At 37.9% G+C, this 27,195-nt stretch overlaps 1 protein-coding gene across 17 annotated transcripts in view; it reads right to left on the bottom strand.

The window, feature by feature from the left end:
- CADPS (calcium dependent secretion activator) overlaps nucleotides 1-27,195 on the bottom strand; it is a gene marked incomplete at both ends in the record, with an annotated part of 442,011 nt that overhangs the window by 106,953 nt on the left and 307,863 nt on the right. For 3 of the 17 annotated variants that reach the window (XM_084246953.1, XM_084246962.1, XM_084246968.1), the window contains 6 exons: nucleotides 3,813-3,881; nucleotides 6,198-6,321; nucleotides 6,747-6,810; nucleotides 8,249-8,350; nucleotides 22,134-22,292; nucleotides 24,036-24,223. In XM_084246953.1, the coding sequence (XP_084103079.1) occupies nucleotides 3,813-3,881; nucleotides 6,198-6,321; nucleotides 6,747-6,810; nucleotides 8,249-8,350; nucleotides 22,134-22,292; nucleotides 24,036-24,223 (706 nt within the window). Of the gene's footprint in view, nucleotides 1-2,923; nucleotides 2,942-3,812; nucleotides 3,882-6,197; nucleotides 6,322-6,746; nucleotides 6,811-8,248; nucleotides 8,351-22,133; nucleotides 22,293-24,035; nucleotides 24,224-27,195 lie in introns of all 17 variants that reach the window. The other 14 variants (XM_084246966.1, XM_084246958.1, XM_084246967.1 and 11 more) reach the window with 6 other exon arrangements.

Genomic DNA, 27,195 nt, shown 5'->3' with positions numbered 1-27,195 from the left:
GGAAATAATGCAGGAACTTAACACTACTGCACCTTTATGAAGTCTTCTGGATAGATCTGACCTGCTTTGGAATGTTTCTGTCAAAAAGAACAGTCTCAGTTTTCTGGGAATATCACTGCCCCCAAGAAAACTTCACAATGGCACTGATCTCATCTCAGAAAGGATTTCTCTGTGGTTTTTTTTTTTTTTTTATTTTGATGGACTTCCTGGATTAAAAGTTTTAAGTACTTTTGAACTGATCCACTAATGAATGAATAGTACAGTTGGGAAAGGCTGAGTGGTGGAAAGAGACCAAAAAAAAGCATGGTGTTAGAATTTAGAAAGATCTAGCTTCATATCCTTCTTGAGAAAGTAACTTATCCTCTCCAAGTTTCAGTTCCCTCATCTGTAAAATAGGCAACAATAAGGCTCCTCTGTAGCACTAAGGCAGATATTGAATCAGATCCTCCAGGTAAAGTTATTAGCACAGCGGCTGGGTGGGCTGGCTGGCTATCTATCTATCCATCTATCCATCCTACACATCTATTTTTTGCAAATACTCAGCATATCTGAAGGAAAAAATGGTTTTATCTCAAGTTCTAGTAGAATCATTATGATACTAAGAGAATTTTGCAAGTGTTTAGCCAAGAACTGAGGCAAAACAGTAATAGTATTGTAGACTTTCTCAGAGCTTGCTCGGTTCAGAATGTGTGACAATTTAAATGGAAATGTATTTAAAATAATAGAATTCATTTGCAGGAGTCACAGCTTTTCTTTCATAGAGTAGCAGCCTTTCATTTTTTTTGGAGTTACTGTAATTAAGCTGAATATCTAATTTCTAATAATGTCACCAGACAGAAAGCATAAGTCCACCAAAATGCCATCTGCAGAGTCCCATAGCCTCTCAAAGCACAGCCTCACTAAAGGACTCTTTAGCTGTCCCTGTTCCCCCTCAATGTGCACATAAAACTTCAGCTGTGCCCTGCCACCTCCATACCCATTATTTTCCAAATCCATTCATGTACTTGTGCTTTGTTCACCTAAGGGAACTGAAAAGGGAGGGGAGGAAAAGATCTAGTCAGGAAGGCAGTAATTACAATTTTGATTGTGACTGAAATCTGCTTTGCCCGGTAGAGTCTTTGGACATAGCAATCTTCAAACCCATTTGTGCTGTGATCTTAACTTTCAGGTACAATTCCCTCTATTCCTCTGCCTCAGTTGTTTCTCTCCATCACTGCCAATATGATTTGTCGGGAGTGCAAATTATAAGTCATCCACTTGCTGAAAGAGTTTTAATGGCTCTCTACAACCTTGTAATCTTTCCTCTGAAAAATCCCTATACATGCAGAAGTTGGCATAGATTCCAGGTTAAGAAACTCTGGCCCATGAGATACATTTTGAACTCTGTATTACTAAGGCATACAGAGGTTTTTGCTTTATAGGAATTACTGCCATCACTTCAGCTGCATTGCAACCACACTGAATTAGAGAGTAGTTAAAAGTGTGGCCTCTACCTGGATACCCAAATTCTGATTCTACCACTTACTTTTCTAGTAGTGTGCTATTTAACCTTTCTGGGTCTCAGTTTGTTCATCTCGAAAATGGGAATAATATTATTATCTACCTCATGAAGGATTTTGAGGACTAAATGAGTTAATTTACATAAGGCACTTAGTCATACCTAATATGTAAAACACATTGAATAAGCATTAATTAACTCATTAGCAGTTCATCATGAATTCATAGTCTCATTAACTTTATGGCTTCATGTATTCACATATATTACCCTTTCTATCTCGGATGTCTCTCCATTTTCTTTGCCAGATTCCTTTCCGTGATTCTAAATGATTTTTCAAGACATAGTTCACGCTTACTTTTTAAAGTGAAGATTTCCATGGATCTCTGAAAATGCCCTATTACCATAACTCTACCGATTGGTGTTGCCATGTAATGAACTAGGCTTATGCCTAGTTGTACCCATGAGGTTAACAGCTGTTTCCCATAGTCCCTGGTTTTTTAACACTGTACCTAACACAGGGTAGGCTCTCACTAAGCATTTGTCCAATGAATGAATGAATGAATGACTGAATACCATTCCCTCCAGGAAGGGAAAGTTTCATGTAACTTGAACACAGGTTTGAGAATCTTTAAATATGTATTGCTAGCCTGTTGCTTGGCATGTGCTCAAAAATGTCTTTCCGAATGGCTCTGAAATATATTCAACTTTGATTACATGAAGTATGTTCAAATTTGACTAAATTATAATTATCTTTTGAGAATCCTTTTGACCTTATCAGCAAAGATCAACACTATATTTTCATTAAAGTTTTAAGATGGAACTATCCTCAAAATATGCTCAGAAGTTGGGAATAAACAGGAAGAAAATTTCCAAAGCTAGAGAAATTTGTAAGAGCTTTCCTCTAGCAAAACTTCCAGCCACGGCCACTGTTCAGCTACCCTGTGTGTGCATCCTCCTTAATCATGTGATACACAGAAGAACAACATGGACACAGCTTCTCTCTGTCTTGACTGATAAACATTCATCAAAGAACACAAACTTCTCAATAGGGTAGAGAACAGAAAAAAGAAATGGCAAACAAAAAGGAAGGTTAGCTTTGTTCAATAACTTTTTTATAAAAAAGCACATGAGGCCAAATCACTGGAATCCTGAAACCAAAGACAAAGATGAAATGAAGCTCTGCAGCAAACCAGAATTCTGTTCCTTCAAAGCTTATACCTTTACGAGATTCTGCTCCATGGGGTCAACATCTAATGTGCGTGAGATATAGTTAGACAGCACAAATTAACTCCTTAAGTATTATTGCAACTCCACATCAGTCTTTGGGAGTACATACGTTAAGGAGCTATTAAACAAAAACGAAAACATAAACTAAATATAACTCAACAGTCCTGATATTTTATAATGCATATACAATTGGTTCACCTGCATCCTTTTGATTCTCTATTTGAAAGAGAGAGCACAACAAGGAGAGAAGAGAGAGAGAAACAAGAACACATATGCAGGATTAATGAGCAAGTGGACCAAAATGCCCCCCACTTATGTGTGATACATGATATTGGAAAGAAAAGGTTGCCCTGGGTTTCCCACCGCCCCGAAGTGTGGGGGCCAGGAAAAAAAGGCTCCTTCACAGAGGTGGAAAATGCTGCACAAATAGAAAATTAGTAAAATTAAGTTTAATATGAAATCAAGCTATGAAACGTACATGAATTCTCCAAGTGACAATTAAGTCATATGTTCTAGCCAGAGCTTAGAGGACAAGGACAAGTCAAAATCTCCAGAGAGAACAAGGAATAGCTTTCCAGCTTGAGAGAGAACAGATAGGAGGCAAATAAGATCTAATTTTTACAGAGAATAGACCACCTTGTGTGATCATTTACCCAAAATAGTTTGACATCTTAAACATGGAAAAGAAGGCATGATTTTGTCCCAAGTGTCCTTCATCTGACACCTAACACATTGCTCCCAGCCTAGCTGCTACCTTTTGATTGTGTACCAGTGACAAGCACTTTACAAATTGGGGTTACACACAAGCAAAGTAAAAATGCATTCAGGTCACAGACAGAGAATAACTGAAAAACTTACAGACAAATCTGAGTTTATCACAAACAAATGGCTTAATTGTCTAACCTGTTTTAGGCTGATAAAAAGTGACTGGACTTCTCACACTGGGTTTCACAGACAGAATCAACAGACAAGCCAATGCTAAAAAACTTGAAGCAAGGAGAGTGAGTTGGTTTGGATCTGGATTTTCTTGAAATAATGAAAACAGAAAGAGTGAAGACAGCATGGCGAGGAGGTGGTAGGTACTCACGAATGGTTAAATCCATCACTTGGGAGGCCAAGCAGAAGACAGGATGCTCATACATTTCTCTCTTTTTCCCTATAAAAGAGGATTTGGGCATGCAAGAGGCTTAGGTCAGAGGTAAAGAGGTTAAGGTCATAGGTTAGAGGAAAACGTTACATTAGCTCAAAGGAAAATAGCCACAGAGTATTTTGGGATAAACACAGAAAAAAAGAAAAAGGAGTTTCAAAATTGGAGATCTACTGGATTAACCATTCAGCATGCCGTGAGTCACGAGAGAGATTGTGACCATGATTTTACACGTCTCTTTAGAATTGTTGGCAAGGATACAATGACCAAAAACATCATGAGTAAAGGGAAACAGAATCTCATTGATTTAAGGCTCCAAGATACTAAGGATTTCAGACTTTAGTATCTAAGGCTCTTGAGGTATTTCTTCATAAACATAGTCTCCAGCAATATTACTACAACTTCTTTCCAAAATTCTCAGGGCACTAAGCTATTAATGCTCACAGAGGGGCACAAATGTAAAAATGGAAGATTTCTTTTCTGAGGGTAGGCTCAGAACCTTGCAAAAAGAAAGTTGTCTGGTAGTAATATCTTTAAAGCTGCAATATCTCAGCCTATGGTGGACTATGTTCATGAAAGAAAACCTGATACATGCAGCCAGAGGATGTTGGGTTGTCTGAATTGACAATCCCAGCATGCTTTGAAATTGGTGTCACAGCCACTTTTGCAGAGGAAACATCAAAAAGTGGCTGAGCCAATCACGGACAAGGAAGGAGAGAAGCAGAAGAGAGCAGGTAGTGTGGAATGAGGTACTTCTCTGAAAAGAGAGTTGGAAAAAAAAAGATTGGTTTCTTCAAAGAATCCCCAGACCTAAAAGTCACAGTGCAAAAGATAATTAACACAACCAAGAAGAATTGAGGCACAAAAGGAAATTACAGACCAGCTGATCTACTTTGGAAATGAATGCATTTTTACTTACAGATCTTAAAGTTTGTTTTTGGATATATTTATCTGAAAGAAGAGAGCAGATCTTACCAAAAGACTAGTTAGTAATAGCTAGATAAAAGACTTAGGAGGCAGCCGAACATTTCTGGATCCCATCCCATCTCTGGCCTTGCCTAGGATTAGCAGGTACCTGGTTGACTTTACCAAATGCAACCAATCATTATGTCTGGGGAAGGTAAATGCTGGAACAATTACTTGCTAATATAGCCCTTTAACAATCTTCGTGTTTCTCTATTTTTGCCACTCATTACCAAGTCAAGAGTTGATAAACATCCTTTTAGTGCCCAATTCTTAAGTGTTTCTCCCTGGATGCATAACAATGAATTCATTACCACTGGTACACAATTTGCATTGTCAGACAGACAAAATTGAGAGAGGGAGGACATGTAATATACAGAACACTGCGAATTTGACATGATCTTAACCTAATTCTCTAAGAAAACAAGGACTTTCGCAGGATAAGCAATGGGGTTCTGGCTGATGGTTAGGTTTTTTTTTTTTCTTCCCAGTCATGTCCTGAAGGCAGACAATGGGCATTTGCTGGTTTAAGTCAGGTGTTTCACATCAGATTCCAGAATATGGACACATTGAGTTTTGCACACAGAACTTCCACATTTATACACTTACACCACTGGTCAAGTTGGGTTTGGTTTTCAAATCACCCTATAGCAGCCAACAGGGTAACAATGAAAAGTGATTAATACCTTTGCAAATAGGTCCCAAAGAACCATATCTTCTCAAATAGTTTACTTAGAGTGCCTTTTGGCTGATCACTGGTAATCAGTGAACCTTCTCCTAAAACTTGAGAGGGTAGTGGTAACAACCCTTCTAGTCTGGTATAGTAAGAATGAACAAGCTCTAAAGCAAACCAGGAAACATCGAGATGGCTGGAAATGAACCTGCCATGCAGTTTGAAAACACGACCAAAGACAAGATACTTTCAAGGGGCAAGAAAAAGTTAAGCAAAATCTTGATGTTACTTTATTCAATTCTTGTTTTCCTTCCAATGCTATCAACAGAGGACAACAAACTGGTTTATTTTCCTCTAATTCAAGAAGGTATCAGTCCTACAGAACTCTTTCATAGGAAAACATTAGCCACAAAGCAAACTTTGGTCTAATACAGACTCTCAGAAAGGACTTCAGTTATCTGATAACATCCTATTCTTTCCTTACAAAACTGTTTCTTGAGCTCCTGTTTTTTAATTCATTTAGTTGGTCATAGCCAAGGATGCTTTCACATTTCAAGTGCTTTCAAGTTTCAGCTCAACATACTCGGACGGACCACTGTTTTCTGCTGCCCATCAGAAAGGAGAGAGACTTCCCCAGGGAGTCATACCAAAATTTAAATTTAAAAATTGAGGGCAGAAGTGAATCTTACCTTCAATTTTGGCATATTCTGATAGCCGAGAATAGTTGACTAAAGCAGCCTGCTCTAGACATTTACGGATGACTGTTTTTACCTCCTCTTGTGGCACTGGGGTAACAATATCTTTCATCAAAACCTTTAGGTGGGGAAAAAGATCACGACAGTGTTACTCATTTATACTTCTCAAAGAAATGCAAGTCTAAATGTATGTGTGAAAGCTTTCTTTGTGACTTAATCCTGATCAAGCCATTGTTAAAAAAGAACAAATCACAATGCACGGTTAGGACAGCAAAGCCCATCTGTGAATCCAGAAAGGGCTAGGAGCATATGTCTTCACTATGTCCTAACTATTTGGAAGTCTGAAATAAAACATCGAGAATTTTGGCAGTTCCCTCCCATTGATTCTGCTATTTGACGAATGGCCAACAACTCCTCAAAAAATTACAAACTAGGTCAAACAATGACAAAATTTCATCACACTTATGTTCACATCTGTGTATGTCCACATCTGTATGTACGTTTGTGTGTATATAAAAATCTGTCTTTTACTTTCATTCTTACCCTTTCCAAGAGTGAGAGAGTAGCTTTCAGAGCACCTTCAGGTCGACCAAATGGAAAGCAATACCTAAAAAAGGCAGAAAAATTCTTCAGGTTGCCCAAATCTATTACATTTCAGCATGAAATGTGTTGCAATTTAATTCCTATAGCAACTCTCTCTGAGGAGCAGAAAAATGCTTTTTATTTTGTCACATTGTGTTATGTTAATCTGAATTCACACCATATATGTGTGTATATAATGTATATATGTGTATGTGTGAATAATGACTAAAGAGAGACTCTGCAAATGTCTGCAGCAGAAAAGAATATTTCGAGTGATGATATAGACTGTTGAGATTTCTATTGTGAAGGAGAGTTAGCTCAAATGTGACATATATTCTTATAGAAACCAACATTAAACAAAATTAGTTGCAATTGGCTAAATCTCCAAAGGATTACTATAGGAAACAAAGGAATTTATTTTGAGCAAAATCATGATTCTGCTAATTGCCCTTGATTGTAGCTTTTAATTGTTATGGGATCTTTTGTTATTGGCAATGTGTCTTGGATAGAGTGTATGATCAATAAAGATTTATACAGGAGGACTTTGATGGCACAGAAAAAGTATGTCAGGTACCATTAAGAGTTCTATTGACTGTTTCAGTTTGTCATAGGCCTTCGAGACTCTGCTCCTCATGGTACAATGGGGCTAATACGAACTAAAACTCAGAGCATCCTGTGTTCCTGTTTGACTTGTTTCACTTGTCCGCTGGGTGGCCTGGGCAAGTTACTTTATCTCTCTTGGTCTCAGTTCACTCCTTCTCTAAATGGGGATTATAATAATTACTTTACAAAGCTGTTCTGAGAATAAAACAGTAAGTTAGTGCTTACCTAGCCTCTTGTCTTATGTTTGGTACATAAGAAGTGTTTAATAAATGGGGATGTTTATTATGTTATTATAAATGCTCTGTTTTTGAGTAACTATTTCAACACTTGTGGTCTAGAATCACCAGTACAGAATTAGAAATGTCTTATTTGCCCAAAGAGCAAAGGGGGGTATACAGTGTAAGCCTCATACACTGGACCCACTGACTGCTTGGAGTGTAAGGGGCAAGCCAAGGCTGACATAAGTTCCTTTCTTTTACTGTGGAGTCTAACTAGCCCTGTTTCTGAGGTAAAGAGGAAGGTGCAGACTCTGCCTTCCTTCCCTGTTCATCTCATCCCTCCTCACATGATATGATTCACAGGATTTTTTTCCTGTTTTATTTATGAAACCTTGAAGAAGCTTCAAATTCAACTTTTTAATAGATTTAAGAAAAGATGAAAACCAGGGTTAGCTTGAAGGACTGACTGTTCTTTCAGGAGAAATAAAATGAACATGAAATTTCAAAGTCTGCTGGCTGTTGGGGAAGCCTACCCTATGGGCTTGCTTCTCCATTCATTTATTTCTAAACCTCCAAAGTGTCTCTGACAGATTTACAGTTTTAGAAAAATCAATAATAAGCCCCCAAGTCCCAAATCCTTACCTAAAATGTGTAATCTGATTTTCCAGTAGAACCCGAAGTCTCTCTTTGATTTCTTCAAAACGTTCCTTTTCTTCAACAGTCACAGTTCCAATTCCATCAGGCCTGAAAGAAGACATGTCATGAATTGACAGGAACCTCATCTGCTGACACCATCAAATCAAATCTCCAGCAGGAGGAAACTGTCCATTTTAGAAGATCAACTACAATGATCTAGGTGTCCTAAAAGTCCTTAGAAATCCTGCTTTTCTGTGCCTACTGAAGGGAAGGGGCTTTTTTTAGGTTATTGTTTCAAAGACATTTGCAGAACTGTTACTCATTTGTTGTGAAATGGCAAAAATATAAAAACTGGTGGTTTGCAGGTTAAATAAAGCATCTATGCCTATTCTGTTTGGCTCACAGCTTCTTAACTACTTACCAACATTCTTTAAATGAAGAAAATTTCACAAAACAATTTTGATTTCTCTTGAAAATTGGGAACAATTGGCATTAACTGTGAAATGCTAACTAATGGCATCTTCCTTACAGCACTCACTTGAGACACGTCTCACTTGCATTACTTTCTGTCTTGTAGGCACTTTGGTTTGGCGCCCCCTGAATTACATAGATTCCCATGAAAATTCCCATGAAATTCCCATGAAATATAAATTCCCATGAAAACCAGGTGCCCTATAAATGTCTGCCTTTCCCAGTGTGAAATATTCCTAAATACCTCATTTTCTAGTTTACAATTATAAATGTACAGATTAATTTTAACACTCATGTATTAACTGAAGAACAACTCACAAGACATCGATGAAAGAAATTGAAGAAGGCCAAAATAAATGGAAAGATATTCTGTGTTCATGAATTGGAAGAATATTGTTTAAATGTTCATAGTACCCAAAAAAGGCAATTCTTATCAAAATTCCAATGGCATTTTACATAGAAATAGATATTACAATCCTAAAATTAGTATGTAACAACAAAAGACCCAGATAGTTAAAGGAAACTTGAGAAAGAAAAATAAAGTTGGAGGCATCACAACTTCTGATTTTAAGCTTGTTACAAAGGTATATTAATCAAAACAGTATGGTACTGACATAAAACAGACATACAGCCAATAGATGAGAATCAAGAGCCCACAAATAAACCCTCAAGTATACAGTCAACTAATATTTGACACTGAAGCCAAGGCTCAATGGGAAAAGGATCAACTTTCCAACAAATGATATTGGGAAAACTGGATAACAACATATAGAAAAACAAAATTGGACCTCCAAACTTATGCTGCTCACAAATATTACCTTGAAATAGACTAATGACTTAAATATAACACCTGATATGGTAAAACTTTTAAAAGAAAACATGGGTAAGAAGATCTTTGACACCGGCCTTACAATGATTTTATTGGAAATGACACCAAAGTGCAAGAAACGAAAGCAAAGACAGACGAGTGGGACTATATTAAACGAAAAAGCTTCTTCACAAAAGAAACAATCAGCAAAACAGAAAGGCAACCTGCAAAATGGGAGAAAAATCTTCACAAATCATATAGATTGGATAAGGGGTTAATATCCAAAACACAGAAGGAACTCATAACACTCACTATCAAAAAAGTCAATTTGATTTAAAAATGGGCAGAGAACTTGAACAGACATTTTCCCAAAGAAGACATACAAATTGCCAACAAGTACAAAAGATGCTTACTATAATCATCAGGGAAATGCAAATCAACATCACATTGAGACATCACCTCACACCTGTTAGAATGACTATTATCAAAAAGACAAGAAATGATGAATGCTGGTAAGATTGCAGGAAAAAGGGAACACATTCACCATGAATGGGCTTGTGAATTGGCATAGCTACTATGGAAAAAAGCATGGGGGTTTCTCAAAAAATTAAAAAATAAAACTGCCATAGGATCCAGCAATCCCACTTTGGGTATATATCTGAAGGAGAGGAAATCACTATCTTGGCGAGGTATCTGTATCCCCATGTTTACTGCAGCATTACCTTATTTACAACAACCATCACATGCAAACAGCCTAAGTGCCCACCGACAGATGAGTGGGTTAAGAAAATGTGAAAAAAATATATATATACTGTATATTATTTAGTCATAAAAAAGAAGGACATCCTGCCTTTTGTGATAGAGACAACCTGAAGGCATTATATTAAGTCAGACAGAGAAAGACAAATACTGTATGATCTTACTTATATGTGGAAACTAAAAAGACTTCTAGAAATATACTTAGAGACTTGTAGAAACAGTGAGTAGAAAGGTTGTCTCCAGGTGCTGAGGAGTGGGGGTGAATTGGGGTGATGCTAGGCAAAGGGTCCAGACTTCCAGTTAGAGGATGAGTAAGTTCTAGGGATCTAATGTACAACATGGTGGCTACAGTTAACAGTATTGTATTAGGTACTTGAAGGTTGTTAAAAAAGTAGATCTTAAATGTTATCACTACACACACACACACACCCACACACACAGTAAGGTAATTATGTGAGGGAATATAGGTGTCAGCTAACCTTATTGTTATTATTTTACAATATATACTGATATCAAATCATCACATTGTCATCCTTAAATTTACATAAATTATATACAATCATATCTCAATAAAACTGGGAAAAAAAGAATACCACATATGCTTTTCAGTGTTAGTGAACTCCTGCTCATTCTAATAAAAAAGAAGAGCTGTAGCTTAAATGACTTTCAGTTTAATCACAGTATACTCATGTTTCTGAATCACAATTAGGTTCACACACATTTCTCCTATTTGTTTCGGACTATTCAAGTTGAAAATATAAAGGGAGGCTGCACGATTATAGCCCAAATTTATCTGTGCCAAATTGGATGTAGGATAATCTGACCCATTCAAAGACTTCAGCTTCCCAGATCCCGTGTGACTTGTTTTGACTACTGGCTGAGCCAGTCTGCAGATTGGTGCGTCACCATGAAACTTCCATTGGAACATTCTTCAGTTTGCAAATGCAAGTCATCTTGAGACCAAACAAATGGTCTTATTTATAGGCCTTCTCAAGCATCCAGCATAAGTAGGGAAAATCCTGTATACCAGATCAGCCTGACTGCACAAAAGACTTGGCAAATGACAGCAGTGTACCTCCTGTTAGGGGTTAATTGGTCAACTTCCTTTCTTTTTAAAAACTAAAAATGCCCTCCTTGAAAACTAGAGTGCCCTTTCCCACTTCATAAAAATAATAAAATACTATATAGCCTATTTCCCTTGAACTTAAAAAAAGAAGGCAAAATGTAAATACCAGGTAGGCTGTTGGAATTTATGAATGTGCCTTTATTCCTGAATTTTCTGGGGGAAATACCTAATATTAATTCACATCGTTTCTTAAAATATTTTTTATCAAAAAATCTCCATAAATGTATTGTTAAATATTAGGACTGACTTGTACAAAATACATAAGACACTTTTTGTGATTATTACTTGTGTTGTAACCTATCTTCCTTTGGCTGTGGCCACTGAATTTTGTATAAACAAAATTTGCTAGTGCACTGAACACACATTTATACAACTGGCTTTGTGTGCACATAGTCAATTTGGGGAAAAGGGAGTTTTAAACATTTTGATTCTTAGCAGAGAATTAATCCAGAGAAAAATGTTATTGAACATAATTTATAACTTAGAAGAGGTTTATAGATGACAGGACAGGCACGGGGAACTATTTAGCTTGGACAGTCCAGAGATGTCTATGGTCATTATTAGATGACAAAGTTCTCTGTGAAGAGAATCACTCACTTCTTACTTAAAGAAGTTTCTAAAGCACTTAGGCAATTAGGAGGTAGCTTTGAGATTTGTGTTTGATATGAGAAAAAGTGAGCATTGAGTGTGTTCCTGGCCTTCTCAGTTAATTCTCATTACAAAGGGTATTATTATAAACATTTGATTATGTTTTCCCTCCTGTGCTGATGACTCACTTTTGTGATTACTAAAGGTATCAATAGCTTCTGATTCCCTGAGAACCTCTCCTTATACTGCTTTCTAATCTCACTATTCAAAAAAGGTAAACAGCTAAAAATTATTGTTGTGGCATTTTCTTAAATTTACTTCTTACATGCCTATGTCAGAGTGAAAAATTTTATCTTAAAATATACAGAACACACTACCACGTAGGCACGTGGTTTCTAACAAAAACAGGTGATAAAACAAATTACATTTTGGGCATCCATGCAAATTTGTAATTACCAGAATTGCTCTGAAATGGTACTGGGAACAGGGGGTGCTATTTTGCAAACTGAGGGAGATACACACAAGAATAACAAAATCTTTCAAAGATCACAGGTTGTAACTATATTAGTTGAAAAACAAAAATAACCTTTTTGGGTTTGATTTTGCATAATTGTTTTTGAAAATCCTGTCAAACATGAATTTTGTTAACTCCTAACATTTGTTACTGTAAATTGTACATGGTTATTTGTCTGTCTATGGGGCTAAAAGAATTCTGGTTCAATATTTTGGGAAGAATTCTGGTTCAATATTTAGAAGCAATAAAATACATCTGTTTTAGAGCAGTGGTTTTCAAACCTGAGCTTACCTCCAAATCACCTAGAGGGATTGCCACAACCCAAATAGCTGGGTTTCACCACAGAAACTCTGGGGTACGGCCTGAAATTTGCATTTCCAATAAGTTCTCTGGGGCTGCTGCTTAGGGGAATATAATTTGAAAACTACTGCTCTTAGGAAGAAAATATTGGGTGGGTGGATCTTTCAGTGGCTAAAATGCTATATTTCATTCAGGCATCTCAATTTTTTAGATTGGAGTGAATTTGTAGCCAGAGATCTCCAGGAAGTACGTGATTTGCTAATCAAGCTAGCAATTCCTTCCAAATGTGGCATTTGTTTTATTTCCAAGGGATCATTCTAAGCAGTAGTGGTCACAAAGGAAATGGAAGAACTGTATTAGTGTCTCTTAGAAATCATGCCATTGTTTTTTCTTCTTGGGAAAAGTGGGGGTGATTTGATAATTGTCATAAAACTGGCTCTGTACCTTGTTCCTTTTTCAGTTCCTTTAACACTTGAGAATTCACAAAGAATGGGAGAAGAGGAGGGAAGAAACTGGGTTTTAAACTTCTAGCAAGCCCCAGGCATGTCTCAGAGTGCGTCTGGGAGCCTGAGGCCCTGCCCTCTCTAAGTCCCCTGTCCTGACTGCCACCCTTTCTGCCATCTTGATTTTTGCTTCTTAGTGTTCATTGCTGTTTCCTAACATCACCTGATTTTCCATTGGAGGGATGACCATGTCCACATGGCAGGTACTCCTTGGGGCAGGGTAAATTGCTATTAACGCTGAAAGGGCTCTCTACAGGGCAGTTCCTCCCTTTCCTGTCCACTGTACCTCTAAGCTGGACTGTGACCTAAGCTCAAGCAAACAGATATGCTTCTGGAAACTTTAATGTCGAGTAAATGATGCATGAACAGAAGAAACAGGTGGAATTTGGTTGCTCCTGCATCCGGGCCTACTGGACTGTCCTTGTGGTTGACAATTCTTAATCTTTGCAGGTGGTCCCACCCTCAAGCTTTGATTCGATTAACCTGTAGAAGAGCCTCCAAACTGTCATGTGGAGCTTCCCAGGTTACTCCAATGTGCAGTCAAGGGGGAACCCACTGCTCTGGATCCATTTCCTACTTTTCTTGAGCTGCCTTGACTCCAATTTTCCTCCTTTTCTTTGAAGCTTTTACCATCATCCCAATAAACTCCCTCTTGCTTAGATTATCCAGTTACTTTTTGTTACTTATATCATACTGATACAGGTTCATAAAGTACTTACACCTTCCTTTCCCACACATGCAATTTTAGTAGAAACAATAACGCCCTTGAACTCAGCTTTGGAAACACATCCACATCACCCATGTGCTCACAAGAAAAGATGGCCCCTGGTCTCTGGTTCCACCTAACTGCACATTGGCTAACAACTCATTTCTTGTATATCATGATCCTGCAAACTTGAGATAATATGCAGATCAAATGCAATAGACTGGACGCTCTCCCACCTGCAGGCCATAATGGGGCCAGAAGTGGGTCTCTCTGGCCACAACAGACTATATTGCATCTGACACAGCAGGCATTTCTGGAATCCACCTTTCAAATTTTCGGCAAACCATTTTCTCACTGTCCTTCACAAAGCTGACATTTTCAGCAGTGTGATAGGAAAGATGTCATGTCAGCTGCTCTTCAAGTTCTTGTCACAGTGGTTAGCACCAGTTCTGTCATCTTCACTCTCCTCAGAGTCTCCCATCTTGAGCCATGTCACAAATAATAATATATCTACCATTGTGTTTTGTTTCCTTTTTTTTGTCACACTGAAAGATCATAACCCAGTTACTCATCCTTTAGGTTACTAGTTATGTAAATTATTCTCCCTTCCCCCAACTGATTCTGAGCTAGAGTATTAAGGAAGGTCTATTGTAGGATTAATTCAATAGGATTAAGTACTATGTCATTTATGTGAAACATTTGATTTTGATAGTTGAAATTAAGGATGAGTATTCTAGTCAAAATTCAAGTTGCAGTGCATTTTGTGAAGTGAATTGACTTATTTGGGCTTGTTAAATTTCCCTGCACACTCAGGTGAGTACACAGATTCCTAATATTTAATTTTCCTGTGAGCTAGGTTCTCTATGTTATGCTGAAAACCAGACTGTAGAAACCTCATTTGGAAGATATCTTTTCAAAAAGGTCAGGTTACTAAATTAATTCAAAGCTCACAGTGATTGATGCATTCTGATTCTGCATTTATTTGGTGATTAAGTGTGGAATCCAGATGTTAAAGAATTGTCTGGTTCAATGAAAGGAACGAATGCCTGGTCCATCTCTCTTGCATACAGCCAACTTTAAACTCCAATCACTACCAACAAGGGGTAAAACTCCAGCTGAAGTGGGAATATACTTTCTCTCCAAATGCAAATGTCCACATATGCCGGTGCAGGCACGGTAAACATGATATATTCTCTCTCTCCAAATGGATGCATGCCTGCAGACCGCATTATGGATCCATGAAAATGTCCTTAAACAAGCATGATAACTGAATCCTACTCAATACTAACTTGTTCCAGCCCAGAAACAAGAGCGCTTAAAGGGCCAGAGTGGGAAAGAATTTCTTAGTACATGTTCTTTCCATTATTCCCTAAATAGGACATTTAGATCAAACACACTCTTTGGATCGCTCTTTTAATTGACTCACGCTCTCTTTTAATTGACTTCTCCTAGCAATCCTTTGTCCTGACAACTTTTAGCATGATATCTTTGAATCTAATCCTAGCATGGAATATTTTTCTTTGTTTCAAATGGTTAATAACAAAATCAAGATAGCACCAAAGCACTAAGACATCCCTTTTCCTCCGTTTGTTCATCTGGATATATAGGATGCATGTCAAGATTATATGTTTGTATAATCTCCAGGTTAATTATATATTATAATCAGGACTCTCACATCCCATAGCCACTGCTTCATTATGAAAACCCAGTATTCCCCTTTCCCTGTCCACTCCCTCCAGCCCATGCCCTTTTCTAATTATGCCCTGATGCCCTGGGGCTCAGACATGCTGCTAAAACAAATATATCAAAGTGTTTGTATCACAAAGAGTAAAACAGAAAGCAACACTGAGCAGTTTCTACATTATAAATTCTTACTGAAGCTTTCTGAGGTTGACTATAAGTCAATTTTCAAGAGAGGCTTGAAGACAGCAAAAAATACACCAGCTAGGTCTTTTCTGATTTGCTTACTGTTTTTCTAAATACTTAGCTATCATCCAACAATGGTGTCTTTATTCATGGGAGTAGTTGGGAAGTATCCCCATTACTAAATAATATGGATGCTATTTTCACAAGGACATTGGTCAAAGCGGTTCAGGCTTGATCAAGGGACTAAGTGAAGCAGAAAGCCAACAGATGACTAGAGAAATGGTACAAAATATATGTATCGCAAGAATGCATGTATTTCTTTCCCCAGAGAAAAGCAATCCCAACATTCCTTATTCTTTGAATTAGAGAAGTGTTTCTTTATTGGTAGACAAACGTAAGACAATTAGGCTTTAAATTTCACTTTGAAGACTATAGACTTCTGAGTGATCAGACTAGTAATATACATGGCTTTTTGGCATCACACCCACCCTGAACAGGATGCTGTTTTGTGCTCACCAGAGAATTTACTGAGCACAGGAGGAGGACAAACTAGGAATTTTAGAAGGAAAATGCACATGATGGTTTCTCATGAGCCAGAAAGACTGCACTGATAGAGTAGTAATTCAGCACATTTAACAAGGTCTTGTGCTTGCATGGAAAATCTGCTGTTCTGAAGGGGCAATTCTCCTTCAGGAAGAGTTACATGAGTTAAAAGTTATAACATGCACCCTAAAAAGAATTTCTCTTTGGGATGCCAAATTTTATTTGAAACATGTTTGGACCTTTTCCCCCCTCTCTCTTACAAATACTGCCTATCAGGTAAAGCTGGTTCTTTAGAATTTAGAGACTATGACTCATTCATACGGAAGGCCAAATACCTGCTCACAGCTGGAGGCCAGTCAGCTATACATCTGTGTCCACATCTGAAATAATTTCTTGTGTCAGTTTGTAACATAAGACTGAGAATTTAGAGGTCCCCTCTCCAAGCCTGTCTGCTACTAAAATGCTGTATTTAAAGGTCAAACAGTGTGTTCCCTACTACATAGCCTTTTCTCCCTCTCCCCCCTTGGGAAAGAGTTAAAGTGTGCCCAACAGAATGTTATAATGAGTCATATAATGTGAGGGGTGGGGGCAGAGGGAGAAAAGAGGCAAAATTGGAGTGAAAGAAAAAAATATACATGTGCAAATATTGCTCATTTAATTCTGGGTAGAAATACACATAAAAAAATAAAGAAACCATTATATGATATGGGTTGGGAATAAGGGGCCAACACTGGAAGCAAGGACATGGTCAGTGAAACAATTACTATGTTTCTGGGGAGAGAAGCTAAGAGACGTGATCTCTGGTAGTCGCTTTGAAGAGAGGGAGAAATGGAATGGATGTACTTGAGAGATACTTAAGGACATTGATGGGATATATTAATTGAATACTTGTGAGTCCTGAGGGCGAGAGATGAGTCTAGGACAGCTCTTGAGGTACAGTCTTGGGCTACTGAGTGAACGGACCCTTTCCTGAACCAGGTGGAATAACAGGAGAAAAGTGAGTTCCCTCTGATTGTTCAGTTACTCCAATCTAACCCACAGGGATCATACAGTCTCTGCACACAGGCAGTGCCTTGGCTCCAAGTACATCTCCCAAAAGAATCCTTGGACACATTTTCGGAGCTTTTTAGGACTCATGCCCTCTTACATCTGCTTGTAGACTCATTAATCTATGCAGCTTACTTTGGATTGGGGCGGTTGGCATTATGGATTTGTTAATTGCTGATACAATGTACTTTCTACGCAGGCCATATGTGAAGAGCAGCACTGGCATTCAAGAAATGTTAAATAATAATGTAAATGAGAAAAATTTCCAATCCCAATAATAAAGGGATCCAAGGAACATTGACGCAACTCGTTATCATCGGAGCTGTTTGATTGCCTTGTCACTGTGGGACAGTGACCAAAGTGATGGTAATCTAAATGTCATCTAGAAAGAATACTAAACATATTATGGTGAAAATTAAGTACTGCAACCTTAGGCGCTGATTTAAAAATTAGAAGATATAGCAATTTACATCTGTGGATTTTGTGATCGCCAAGTGCAACCAGCTGAACATACTTACATTTTCTTTTTCTTTCTACTCCACTTGAGAAAATGTGTTCAGTTTTAAAAAGCTGACCCAAACTAGTGTTCCCTCAAGCCGTGGTTCTTAAAACACTACTACATATTAGAATCACTTGTAGAGATTTTTAATACATGAGGCTTCGGCCCTGTCCCACATCAAATAAATCAAAAAGAACCTCTGTTGGTGGAGCCTTTTTTTAGGGTCCCCTAGTGATTTCAACATGCAGCTAAATTTAACAGCCACGGTCATAAATAAGTAGGAGTTGAAGACCAAATGCCTCAGAATTACCTGGGGAGGAAGAGATGCCCAATCTCTTCAGCAAATAATTTGCTAAATCAAATTATTTGAGGACAGATCCCAGCACCCTCCATTTTAACAACTCCCTGTGTGCTTTATATGCATATTAGAGTGTTAGAATCACTGCACAAATTGAAAATCAACAAGTTGAAAACCTGTTAGGTCTTTAGACACAGACTGATGTGTGTACAAGAAACAAACAAAAATAAATCCCAGTAAAAAGGAGAATTGTCAGCCCATCACCGAGGGTTTAGTTTGTGGGCTTTATTTACAGGAGGCTGTCCTGGGCATTGTCGGATATTTAGCCACAACCCTGGCCTCCACCTACTAGATGCCAATAGCACTATCTCTCCCCAGTGTGATGCTCAAAAATGTCTCAAGACACTGCCAAATATTTTTCTTAACTGAGGAAAAGATCACCCTCTGTTAAGAACTACAATTCTAAAAGATGCCAAGCATGTGGATGGTTGCATATTTTCCACTGCTTAGCAAACATCCTCTTGACGGACCAGATGTGTCCACTTCTTATTAATGTTTGGGTTTCAACTGGCACAGTTTCTCATAGAGAGGTGGCACCGGCTTTCAGAGCAGGAGGGAGACGCTCCCGCTCTGCACCTGAGCCCTCACTAAGATTTCCAGCTTCAGTAGGGCAGGGCTCTGCCTCCACTCTTGGGGTTGTTGAGATAATAATACGTAAAAAGTTAAAAAAAATAGGTACAAAGTGGCACTGCACCTGCTCTAAAGCTGGTTGTGATATGACAGTAGGGGCTCTGTAGTTCTGTTAAATTGCAATCTCTGCTAAATTGCAAATTGCAATATGAATCTTAAATGCTTCTTAAACCTGGTCAAAGAAGAGATAACACCTTCAGGTATACATAGTGTTCATACTGGTGAATGAGGTTAGAAAAAAAGTTTTCCCAATCCAAAATGGCTGTTAATTAATATTCAAAGAAGAATCTTCCCTAAGGCACCTTAAAACTCTGATACACGCTGGCTTTCTCCATAAAGCCACAATGACCAGGTGGGCCAAACTGATTTTGGACATTTTTCGGGACAAAAATGGACACCTCATTAATTAATTCAGGAGACTGCTGTAGCCTCCTCTGACACTCATATCAAACAGCTGAATTTGGCATCCCACACCTATACAAGTGTGAATACTGGGCAGGCAGTAAGGTAGAGAGGTTATAAATGTAAGCTCCAATGTCAAAATAACCATGTTTCTATAAGGCTCAGAAACTTATTTGTTAAGGAACAAGAGATTGAACCTATATAAGCCTCAAGCATCACAACTGTTAGATGAGGGTAATAATAGCAATACATATCTCAGAGGGATAAAATGAGTATAAAATGAGATAATATATATAAACAGCACTTCATACAGTGCCTGGCACATAGCAAGCACTTATTAAATGGCCACAATTATAGTTATTGTAATTAAACCTTATTCTGAAACCTGACAATGGGTCATTTAATTTGTAACCTAGTGGTTGACAGGATATTATAAATGCTATGATTCTATCTGTTCACTTTGCCTATAAGACAATAGGAATGAGATATGATTATCCTAGATTTATGCACAACAGGCTCTCACACTCAGATTTTCAGAATATAATTACAGTGCTGTTGTAGTACAAAGAGGAAGAACTTTGGTCTCAGAATATCTGGGCTTGCCATTTAAATTTACAGACATTCAGTATTATCATCAGCAAAATGGATATAAACATAGCTAATCTGAAGTATTACAGCAAATGAGACGGTAAGCATGAAAGCAGGTTGTGAATTGCAGAATGCCACACAACTGATATTTATTATGATTCTTTTTCATTAAAAGAAGTACAATGTAAAAATAGATACTGGGACACAGACAAAATTCTGAAAGCACCGTTCAATATCCCTTTGAATAGCTTTTCTAGGCACAGGGAATAGGTCAGGCTCCGGTGAGAGAGGCCATTTACTCTGCTCTGCTTCTATGCTGATTTATCAGAAGCAGCACCTTGGACAGCAGTTAGAGAGGCAGCCCGTCTGAAACCTATCATTCTGCCAGAATTTCAGGCACCTACAACATTCTCTGTCACTTGCTTACTTGCTGAAGCTTCTATTGCCTTGCAATGTGTTCTTCATGGGGAAGCACAAACAGAAACCCCATTTTGCCTCCCTCCTTACACTCTACAAGTTCAGAAGGGGGCTGTCCACATGGGATCAAGGCTTTCATTGAACTTCACCTGCATACATGATGGACAACCTAGCACCTTCTCTAAACTTTCATTCAATGTGCTTATAGATCAACTGTATATACTTCAGGACTTAGAAATATTCTGTTGAATAAACGCTTACCAAGCATAAAGCATGCTTACTTGTGAAATGTGTGTAGCTGGCAATACCAAGGTCAGTTTATATAGTTTAACAACGCCAAGAATGTTGGTTTCGGGCCTCCCCGGTGGCGCAGCGGTTGAGCGCTGGGTTGCGAAGCTGCCCGCAGCCTCTGCAGCGCCGGTTTGATCCCCGGCTGCTCCCCGGCCACCGGAGGAGGGTCCCACATGGCGCGCAGACCTCTCCTGTCGCCTGCTGCTCCCCTCAGCAGTGTACTTTGGTCCTTCTACCTGTTCTGCTCCCCGCTCTGGCTCTGGTGAATCCTCTCACCCTCCCGCGCTTCTGACTGTACCCAGTGCTTGTATAAATAAATAAATAAATAAATAAATAAATCTTTAAAAAAAAAGAATGTTGGTTTCAAAAACACAAACAAAATTATAAACTGTTAATGTTAATTTGGGGCAAGAGTAGGGAAGGTGAAGGACACAAGGGTAACTTTGGAGATAATTAGTAAATGTAGTTTAAAAAGAGAAAAAGCCACCAATTCACCAATTTATCAATTTACAAAGAGAATCCCTAAAGGATAGAGAAACAGGAGAGGCTAAATATATTTTTAGAACATAAAAGTGCCTTCAAGGTGACCTCATTATTCAAGTGATTCTACTAAGTCACTGATAAAGTGATAGGAATTATGTCCTTATTATAAATAATAATTTGAAGACAGATTTCTTTCGTGAGATAAATGTGGAATTGAGAGGAGTTGGCTGAAAAATGAGGGAGCTGCTATAAATGTATAGACCCATCTCATGCCAACCTATTTTATTTGCTCCTTAAACATAATTTCAAAATCATAAAGTATGGGTTGTTTAATATGAATGACTTGGTAAGGTACCAGTCCCCTAACTAGATACTACTAAAAAAGCAATCTGACTCATGATCCTGTTTACATATTGCTCTTTTTTTAAATTGAGGTAACATTGGTTTATTATACTGTATCTGATCCAGATGTATAGGATTCTACTCCTCCAGACGTATGAGATGCATGTTACCACCCATGTCCACTACCAAGCTGCCCAGCATCCTCCACCAGACTACACCGGGCCCCCTCCACACTTTGCTCTCCATGACCCCAGTCCTACTCCAGTAGCCTCAACTGTATAGTCAGACTTTTAGGATTTGTTATTAGATTGGTTTTATCTGACTCTTTGTTTTGTTTCTCTACATTTCACACATAAATGAAACCATCCATTATTTGTCTATTTTCTTCTGACCTGTTTTTTTTAGTATGATCTCCTCCAGTTCCACCCATGTTGTGGCAAACGACAAGAGTTCATGTTAATATGTTTTAAGAGTCACTAACTATCTGATTCAAATTCAGTTCCAATCCATGGTATTTTTGCCCATTGCCAAGAATGTTTTGAAAAGCCTATGTTTAAAAAAACCTTAAAGGAACAGGAGGAAGTGATGGAGGGACAGGAAAGGATCACAGACATTGCAAAACTGAAGTCAATCCACATGTAACTTCTTACCTTTTGGGGTCTGGATTTGTCTGGGTTTTGGGATCTTTTCTCTTTTTGGATTCCTTTTTGATATTTTTTTTAGCCTCTGATTCAGATGGGGAGGGAGTTTTGCTCCCTTCTGGGTCTGCATGTGGTAGCAGCCCATTACGGTACACATGCATTTGTTGACTTGGAGAGGGGGTGGTCATATGGGGCATGCACAGAGTATGGTCAGCCACAGGAGAATCAAGAGCACGCATATATGCACAAACAAAAGAAAAAAAAAAGAAGGATGCATCAAACAGCAAAAGCAAATGCATTCAAACTAAAATAATAAGCAAAAAAAAAAAGATGCAAACTTGCATAAGGAAAATCAGAACTGAAAAGAAAATAAGAAATCCAAAACTGTTTCCATGACAAGATGTATAAACCTAACTGTGAATCAAGTGGCAGTCTTACAATATGAAATCCAGACAATGTGTATCATAATTCATGATGATGTTTACCAGGGAGTTTACAAAAACACTTCATTATTTTATAACACTTTCTTATTCAGTAACATATGTAGAATACAGTGTGACAACCCAGAGAATATAATGCAACTTCTCTCTCTCTCTGTAAAGAATTTAGTCCAAGAGGCTGTAACAGATAGTCATCAAAGTGTACATATTTATAAAAAGCAGAATTATGCACAGATAGTCTCCAGGTATCAGAGTTTTCAGGAGTATCTTTTATGCAAATAAAAGGTCATGTGCTAGGCTAGCGAACCTGTAACAATGGGAAGTGATGATAACCTTGCTGCCTGTGAAATATTCAAGCCTACAATGCTATTGTTATCTAGCTCTAAGTATTGAAATTTCATTTCATAAAATCCACCAGCACTAGAGAGAGGAAAAGCACAGAACTAATCCCAGAGATATTTCAGAGTTGTATAGCTTGCAAAGATGAGACTGACACAGTTGTGATTTTTTTAAAAAATGCCATCAATTATGGATTCTTCAACATGTGAATTACCCTAGATCATCAATGTTTTCTTTGGAGGCTGGGTTTCTGAAACCACTTAGTTTGTCCTGGACTGTGCCTTCCCTTGCAATTGGTTGGGCTGTTCTGGAGGTAAAGTAGGCTTGTCTTTATAGTAGTATGAGGCTACATACATTGGGATAGCAAACTGGCTGTGGCAGTGTGGAAATTTATTCCATGTCTTCAGAGCCAAATGGTAATGTTCTTAAATTATTTGCTGTTTTGCATTTTTCAGAACATGTATCTTTTCCTCTACGAGCTGGATAATGTCTAAGGAGAGAGAGAGTACTTAGTATAGAGTCAGAAGAACTGATGTTCTGCACTTGTCTATAAAATCTGTAAAATGAAGGGGCTGGCTACATGTGATCTCTACAGTTCTTCTCATCTCCATAGTTAAACTCTAGGAGTTATGGTCATTTTTGCCTTTTGGTCTAGAATTTTCTCACCATGCACGCTAAATGTTTGACAGCAAGTAATCATTAAATATTTATATTTAATAGACTAATAGTAACAAAGGGAAATATTCATTAAGTCCTTTGCATATTCTAGGCATTATGGTGAGCCCTTAATATCTACTTGCCTCCTCTCAAGAACCCCCTGAGATGAGAAAACTGTGGCTCAGAGGGTTTATAGCCAACCAGGGTCATTGCCAGTAAGTGGAGGAGTCATGATTTGAACCTATATTGTTCTAACTTCAGAGACCTCCCTAAAAATCCTATTTGCCATTTCTCTCGAGTCTTTGAAAGGAGAAGGGAGTAAGACCTTTGGAGTCCTGGTGGTTGCATGTCACCTGTGTGTAGAACTGAAATACGGGGACAGTCAGAAAGAGATAATCTTAAAAGTAGGACGAGATATAAAATGTTACCAGCATCTCACAAAAAATGTTTTAGTAGCACCTCCAGACATGCCTACCTGTTGCCATGAACATGGGATGCACAGAAGGCAAAGCTGTAGTGAAGGAGGGTGGGGTCAATCATGGCGCCATTTTCTGCCCGTTCAAGCAAGTCTCTGAGGTAGCAGAGATGTCGGTGACACCCTCGAACTCCATTTCGGGCACAATATTCATCTAGTACAAACACCTGGCCAGGACTGAACCAGCCCTGTTTGAGGAAAAACAGGAGAGACTTTCTTTTAAATACAGGTGGTTTTCCAGACAGCTGCTAGAGTTGGGGTAATAGGAGAAGGGGATTAAAAAATAGCCAGTACTATAATAACAGATTGCTAAGTGCCAGCCACCTTCACAACTGCTCTAAAAGATAGGTACTTTTATCCCTATTTGATGGATGGGAAAATTGAGCTCAGGGAAGATATGGAATTTCCCTGGAACCCCGGAGACAGTTAGTGGTGGAGTCTGAATTAGCAGATAGCATGAATCTAGAGAGTGTCAGAGTACTGAGGTGGGAGCAGGGCAAATCTAAGTTACTGATAAGAGAAAATACTGACATTAATGCCTGACATTGGTATAGTGCTTTGCACTTGACACAGGACTCAGGTGAATGTAACAAAAACTTGTGAAGTACACAGGGCAGGGGTTTATCTTCATTTCATAGATGAGGAAATAGAAATGAGAACTGCTAAGAGACAAAGATAACAAAAGAGGCAGCACTCAAATTCAGTTCTGTTTTACTCTGTCTTCTTTTTTTTCTCAAATGCATTAAAAAATATCAGGGTTGGTCTACACACATGTTAGCACTTCATAAATCCTTTCAGCTGGGAGGAACAAATTTTATTTTAAAAATGAAGCCGATAACATAACTTTCCAAAGAGAATGAATAATAGCATGACTAAGTTTTCAAGTTGTGAATGAGGTATTAGTCAATAAATTCACAGGAGTTTCTTCTGCCCTGGTTTAGCATTTTATTTTATTTTTTCCCTTGGCAATTGTTTATTTTCTTATTTATTTACTTGCTTACTGGTGGGCCAGAAAAAATCTTTGCTATCAGAGAGCCTGGATGGGATATCTGATTCAGAGCAGATTTGGGATAGAAATTGTTGCTTCCATTATGCACTTAGAGACTCAGAAAGGGCAAGGGACTTGCCACTCAAGGTCACCTGTGGGTCAAGCCTGGAGTCACATTACTACCTCTGTGATGCAAGAAATAAATCAGAATAGTCGTATTTTGGAAGCTGGGAATTTAGTACTGTTATAAATATAAATTTGATTTTACTTTGAGGGTCTTCTCCAAGCCATCTTTTGAGTATTGCTCTGTCTGGAGAAAAAAGGCAAAAGGAGAAAGGAGCTAGAGGGCAGGCAGAGGCCACAGAAGGGCAGGAGGGAGGTCTTTGCAACATTCCAATCTTGTATTAGTGATCTGGGGAATCTTCGATTGACAACATGCAGCTCAGCGATGCATCCAACGAAAGACGGCATCTTTCCTATTTCAAATGATAAGTTACTGCAGAGGGCGGGAGAGTAGTCGAGGCAGTGGGCTGCCCCTATAGGCAACTTCTTTGCCACTCCATCTGCTACCCCAAATGCTAAATCTTAGAAACAACACTGCTGTGAAAGATTAAAATATATTTTCTACGACTCAGATGACACCAAGTCTTTTGTAGATGCCAAAATAGCTGCTTTGAAAAGAGTTGAAGAAATATCAATTAGGAACTCAGTCGAAGACACAGAAAAATTTATGTATCCCTGCTGGTCGGTCTCCAAAACTAACTGAAAAAAAAAAAAAAAAAGATTGTAATAATAAGAAAATGGAATATATAGAGGCAGGAGATTAGGCACTTTTAATTGGTGATATTTTCTGAAATTTGGGGATGATAATTAGTAGATACAGGTATACAAAAGGGGAAGGAAACTATTTTATGTTATTCATAATTAATTTTGGATTTGGATCATATTTTTAAGTCTATACATGATTAATAGGAAGCAAACTTCAAGTTTTCATTTCTGGTTTACTTTTTTTTGAGAGCATACACTAATCTCTTAATGTAACAGAAAATTGATTTTTAAAAAATGGTGTGAAAATAGTCTTAAAACAATATAACTTGAAAAGATTCCTAAAGAGATAGGAATTATACATAAAAGGAAATGGCTTAAATTCAGAGGCATATTCTTGCACGCTTCATAAATGTAATTTATAATTATGTGAATTAGTCACATAATTGTAGGAAATATATATGAGAAAATTGCCTTGCAATGCAAGGTAAGCTTTTTTTCCTTTTTTTAAGTCAAAGCGATGTATTCCTTTTCAATTTGGCAAAGTTCAGAGTCTTCTGATGAAGTACTTCTAAACCTGAGATAATCAATGAATCTTTTATGAGATACAGATTAATAAAAAAAAAATCCCAGTTCTGTTTTTAAGGCTAGATTATCTGCTCTTTTTTGATATTTTGCCTTTTGGTACAGAAAAAAGGGAATTTAAAATAAAAATCAGAATAGGTTTAGTCATGTCATTTAGGAAAGAAACAGATTTTCATGAGACTTATGTTAATATCAATAATGTTAATCCTAGTTAAAATACATAATGTTATAATGCACAAACACATTACATTTGGTGCTTAGAGTCAGGGATGAAGATTTTCCTCTGTGTAAAGTCATTTCATCATCTCCCCTCATCTTTCCCATCCATAAAGTGGGATTAATAACATTTATCTTTAACAAAGTACCAGTTTATGATTTGCAGAAGGGGCTAAATAGGTTCTGAAATCTGATAATATAAAACACAAAACGTATCTTCAGAAATCCAATAAAGACATAATCCAATCCCTTGAATTTAAACGATTTAAATCGATGCTTAGACAGGATTTCCAGAAATGCTGCTGCTCTTTCTGGGGAGCTGAATTCCAACCGTCTAAACCACCACAAACAATTTCCCCAAAGGGTGAAAAACACTTTAAATAATATTAAGGAAAAGGAAAGTACCCCAATAAATAAACCCAAACCAGTTAAGCTTATTTACAAATCATTTTGGTCTTCAAAATATATACAAAAAGAAGACATTCATTTCTGAGACAAGAGCACAAGCTCTTATCATCTGGGGTGGAAAGGGAAAGGGATCTTTAACTCTAAGAAACTGAGGCGATTTTACAACTTCTCCACAAGCAGGTGCCAAACTCGATTACC

Source organism: Talpa europaea (genome assembly GCF_964194135.1).
Source record: "Talpa europaea genome assembly, chromosome: 11".
In the NCBI taxonomy this organism is placed as follows: domain Eukaryota; kingdom Metazoa; phylum Chordata; class Mammalia; order Eulipotyphla; family Talpidae; genus Talpa; species Talpa europaea.
The sequence above is the reverse complement of the archived record's forward strand: the minus strand, read 5'-3'. Positions and strand labels throughout refer to the sequence as shown.